At 44.9% G+C, this 5,325-nt stretch overlaps 1 protein-coding gene across 1 annotated transcript; it reads left to right on the forward strand.

Annotated features, from left to right (window-relative positions):
• Window positions 1-1,526: 1,526 nt before the first annotated feature.
• EAH_00058790 (hypothetical protein, conserved) lies at window positions 1,527-4,285 on the forward strand (the record flags this gene model as incomplete). The annotated part of the gene is made up of 3 exons (XM_013393634.1): window positions 1,527-2,700; window positions 2,794-2,868; window positions 3,915-4,285. 3 exons carry the CDS (start codon window positions 1,527-1,529, stop codon window positions 4,283-4,285), a joined length of 1,620 nt encoding a protein of 539 aa, XP_013249088.1.
• Window positions 4,286-5,325: the final 1,040 nt, after the last annotated feature.

Genomic DNA, 5,325 nt, shown 5'->3' on the forward strand with positions numbered 1-5,325 from the left:
CAGCAACAGCAGCAGCAGATATATAAGAACAGGTTTACAAGAATATTTAAGTAATGTTGTTGGCTGCCGCTGCGGCTGTGCTGAGGCCTCGTGGAACGGTGAAGAGGAGACAGAAAGCGAAGAAGGAGACAGACACCTCGAAGACTCTTCTACTAGCAACAGCGAATAAATAAATAAATAAATAAATAAATAAATAAATAAATAAATAAATAAATAAATAAATAATTTGTCAAGTAATTAATCGATAGGGAGGAGACAGAAAAAGAAGAAGGAGACAGACACCTCAAAGACTCTTCTTTCTACAAGCACCGGCAATAATAAAATAATTAATTAATTAATTAGCTAGCTAGCTAGCTAGCTAGCTAATTAATTTCGTGTGCTCTTTGCTGCGGCTAGCTAGCAGCAGCAGGAGTCAGCTAGCTGCAAAGGGTTACAGCTAGCTGCTAGAGGCTGCAGCTAGCTGCAGCTAGCTGCATCAAACTACAGCTAGATACGGCTAGCTATAAACTTAACTACAGCTAGCGGCACCTCAGTGCGGTTAGCTGTAACTGACAACCTCGATCTAGCTAGCTAGCTAGCCAGATAGCTAGCTAGCTAGCTATCTATGTGGGGTGCAACTGTCTCCTCTTAGCAGCAATAGCTGTCTCTTCTTTTTGTCTCTTCATGTGTCATAAGCATAAAAAAGCAGAGAAAGGAGACTGCCTCTCTCTGTTGTCTCTCTGCAGCAGTTGCTGCTGCTGCAGTTGCTGCTGCTGCAGTTGTTGCTGCTGCAGCTGCTGCATTAAGATTATAGCCTCGTCCTCATTTGGAGGGTGGAAGCAAACAAAAGAAAAAGCAGAAGTAAAGAAAGAAGAGCAAACAAACAAAAGCAAAGAAATAAACAAAAACAAGTAAAAGACAGAAAGAAGCGATGAGAAGTAAAAATAAATAAATAAATAAATAAAGCAGCAGAAACAAATACACAAAAACAAACAAATAAATAAATATAAACACATAAACAAACAAACGCTAAAAATAATAAATAATATAATAAATATATGAAGGAGAGGGCTATTGCTAGCAATACGTATGTATAACATTTAATAGCAAACAGCAGCAACAACAGCAATAACAATAATAATAATTATTATTATAATTAATATAATATTAATAATAAAATAAATATTAATATTAATAAAATAATATTAATATAAACAAAACCCTTGCGCTCTCCTCCTGTTGTGCTTGGCGGCGGAATATCGCTGAATTTTTTATTTTGAGTATAAAACGAAGATAAAAATAAATAAATAAATAAATTAATTAATTAATTAATTTATTTATTTATATTCTCTTCTTTTATTATTATTTTAGTGTATTTAATATATATATAACTCATTATCTTTTTCTTACTGCTGCTGCAGCCGCAAAGCAGGGGCCCCCATTGCTTGCGCCTGGCTTCAGTGTTGAGGTGTACGTAAACCCTAAACCCTTAACCCTAAACCCTAAACCCTAAACCCTAAACCCTGGTCAGCTTAACTCAAGCGAAGATGACGCGGATGGTAGAGGGCACGGAGGCGCCTTCAGGGCCCTATCGGCAACAGCTAACTCCAGCAGCAGCAGCCAATACAGCAGCAGCAAATGCAGCAGCAGCAGCAAATGCAGCAGCAGCAGCAAGTGCAGCAGCGGAAGATCTAGCAGCAGCAGCAACACTGTCGGAATTGGCAGTTCCGTTAATTGACAGCACAGCAGCAGAAGCAGCAGAAGCAGCAGAAGCAGCAGCAGCACGAGCAGCAGCAGCAGCAGAAGCAGAAGCAGAAGCAGCAGCAGCAGCAGAAGCAGCAGCAGCAGCAGCAGCAGCAGCTCCCACAGCATCTGGGTTTAAGTCATCGTTTGGTGCCGCATCTGCAGCAACAGCAGCATCTCCTGCAGCAGAAGAAGCAGCAGAAGCAGCACCATCAAGAACCCCCTCCCCAGCAGCATCTGCCCCAGCAGCAGCAGCAGCAGCGGAAGCAGCAGCAGCAGCAGCAACAGCAACAGTAGGGCAGAAGTGTGTATCTTCATTCTTAAAGTACAGCTCTTCTGCTGCTTCACGTCGGGGCCCCTCTGGTGCAGCAGCAACACCTTCGTTGCTGCTGCCGCGCGCACGCGGGATCCGATCCCGATCCCCGTCTCCCAGTTCGTATTCCCCCCGCAGGCGAAGAGACCCCACAACTGCAGCAGCAGCAGGAAGCAGCAGCAGCAGCAGCAGCAGTGTATGCAGGATAAATGTAGGCCCTAAGTATCAGGTGCCTCGCCTACCTTCTTTCTTTTTATCTGAAGACAACGAAGAGAGACGCTTTGCTTCTTTAGAGGCCCCCGATGATGAGGGGCCCCTGGGCCCCCGTTTAGTTTATTCAGCTAGGGCTTTGCTTCGTGTTGCTGCTGCTCGTGCAGCAGCAGCAGCAGAAGAAGAAGCAGCAGCAGCAGCAGCAGCACCTGCAACACAAACTGCACCTGGAAATGTTTCTACAGTGCCTGCAGCAACAGCAGAAACAGCAGAAACAGCAGCAACACCAGCAACAGAAGCAGCAGCAGCAGCAGGAGCAGCAGAGGGAGAAGCTGCTGCTCGAGGTGTCTCTGCAGCAGGAAGCTATTTATCTGGTGCTAATCTAGACCTGTCTCTTTATCTGCAGCATGCAGCAGCAGCATGGGGATCGTCAGGTGTTTGTGTTGCTGCTGAGGGTGAGGGGCCCGTATCAAGATCTATATATGGAAGTGATTCTGCTGCTGCTGCTGCTGCTGCTGCTGCTGCTGTTTTACCCCCATTTTCTCCAGATTTCGCGCTGCAGCTGCTGCATGCAGTAGACTATGACCCTGATATTGCGCTGCAGCTATTAAGAGAAGCAAAGGGTAAACTATTTGTTGCTGCTGTCTGTGTCGCCCCTACAAGAAGATATGATAACAAATGGAGACCCGTAGATAGGCGAGGCTGCTTCTCTTCAAAGCCTTATCCTTCTCCTCGGCTTCTTAAGACATATACACATCCTAATAAACAAACAAAACATAAAAATAATAACCCGACTGATAATAAATCGTAAAGGCTGCTCTCTGGTCTTTGTTTGCTTTCTCTTCTTCATATTATTTTTATATAATTATATATTATTTTACTGCATATACTATATATTATATATGTACATATATATATATTTATATTATATATAATATATACTCTATTATTATATATACTATATATTATATTACTATATATATAGTTTATATTATATTATATGTATGCATAATCACATATATATTGAACATATATTATATGTTGTATTACTATATATACATTATATTATTATATATATTATATATTATATGTCTATATATAATATTATAAATTATAATATATTTTATTTATATTATATTGCAAACAAACACCAAGACAACACATCAACTACCGCATGCAGACAAAAACTGTTAAAAGAAATACAGCAAACAATCAGCACACAGACAGAGACAGAGACAAAGACAAAGAGAGACAGAGACAAAGACAAAGAGAGACAGAGACAAAGACAAAGAGAGACAGAGACAGAGACAGAGACAGAGAGAGGGAGATAGAAAAAAGGCAGCTATATATATATATATATATATGTATATAGACAGCACACAACACACACAAACACATCTATAAACATTAAAAACATAATTTTATGTACAAGCATCAGCAAACAAAGCACTAAACAAAAAAATAATTAAGTAAATAAAAAAAAAATAATTAAGTAAATAAAAAATAAATAAATAAATAAATATTTGTCTCCTTATATTAACACCGCCACCACCATTAACAACACTATAAAACAAACAAACCCTAAAAAATAAACCCTAAACCCTAAAAACAAGCTGCATGCAAGCCCCACACACAAGCAAACAAACATTTTCTTCTTTTATCGCGCAAGGCTCCCTATACACCCCAAAGACAGGCTTCATTAAAGGCCTCAAAGTTAACAGCAGTCAGAAGGGGGCCCCCGGAGGGGCCCCCATAGGCAGCAGGGTTCAAAGGGTGCGCCAGGAGGGGCCCTCATATGTAACAGGGTTCAGAGGGGGCCACCGGGGGGGCCCCCTTAGGCAGCAGAGTTTAAAGGAGGCCCCACAAGGGGCCCCAAATGCAGCAGGGTTCAAAGGGGGTCCTAGGGGGGCCCCCTTATGCAACAGGGTTCAGACGGGGGCCTCAGGAGGGGCCCCCTTAGGCAGCAGTGTTTATTGGGGGCCCCAGGAGGGGCCCCCAATAAACAAGAGGGTTCAGAAGGGGGTCCTGAAGGGGCCCTAAATGCAGCAGTGTTCATTCGGGGCCCCAGGGAGGGGCCCCAAATGTAGCAGAGTTCAAAGGGGGCAGCAGGGGGGGCCCCCTGAGGCTACAGGATTAATGAGGGGGCCCCAGGAGGGGCCCCAAATGCAGCAGGGTTCAAAGGGGGCCCCAAGGGCACCAGAGTTCATAGAAGGCCCCAGGGGGGCCCCCTAGAGGGGCTTCAAATGCAGCAGGGTTTATTGGGGGCCCCAGGAGGGGCCCGAAGGGTTCGAAAGTTCAGAAGGGGCCCCAAAGAAGGGCTCGAAATGCAGCAGGATTAATTGGGGGCCCCAGGAGGGCCTCCGTAAGCAACAAGGATTAGAAGGGGTTTCAAGAAAGGGCCCCCCCAGAGGCAGTACATTCGGGGGGGCCCCCAAAGGGGCCCCGGTAGGTGTCTTAAATAGGGGCCCTAAAAGGGGCCCCAAAGGCAGTATAGTTTAGAGGGGCCCCCGTGAGGGGCCCCATAGGCAGTAGGGTATTACGGGGCCTCCAGAGGGCTCCCGTGGGTACTAGGGGTTTGACGAGGGCTCCAAGAGGGGCCCCAAGGGTAGCAGGGCTCATTGGAGGCCCCAGGAGGGCCCCCAGGGGGGCCCCCAGGAGGGCCCCCCGTAGGCATCAGGGTTGAGAGAGGGCCCCACGGGGGGCCCCCCTAGTCATCAGGGTTAATTGGGGGCCCCAGGGGGACACCCTGAAGGTTCAGAGGGGGCCTCAAGAGGGGCCCCCCTAGACAAAGGCGTTTCTAAGGGGCCCAATGAGGGGCCCCGAAGGCAGTGGGTGTTTGTTGTTTTTATATTGAGGAGAGGAATAGAAGAGGGTTTGAATATGTGTTTATTTTTGTTTTACTTTCATAATTAATTGGGCTTTCTATTAAATATATGTATATGTATATGTGTATTAGGTGTATGCTGTGCGTACACCCCAAGGGTGAAGCCCGCAGCGAGGATATTTTAATTTAATTATTTTTTTAGCTCGTTTGTTGTATAGACAACAAACAAACAAAAAAATATTTTTTAAAATTAGAG

The sequence above is a fragment of the Eimeria acervulina genome, genomic scaffold, assembly GCF_000499425.1.
Source record: "Eimeria acervulina Houghton genomic scaffold, Eah_scaff1348, whole genome shotgun sequence".
NCBI classification, from domain to species: Eukaryota; Apicomplexa; class Conoidasida; order Eucoccidiorida; family Eimeriidae; genus Eimeria; species Eimeria acervulina.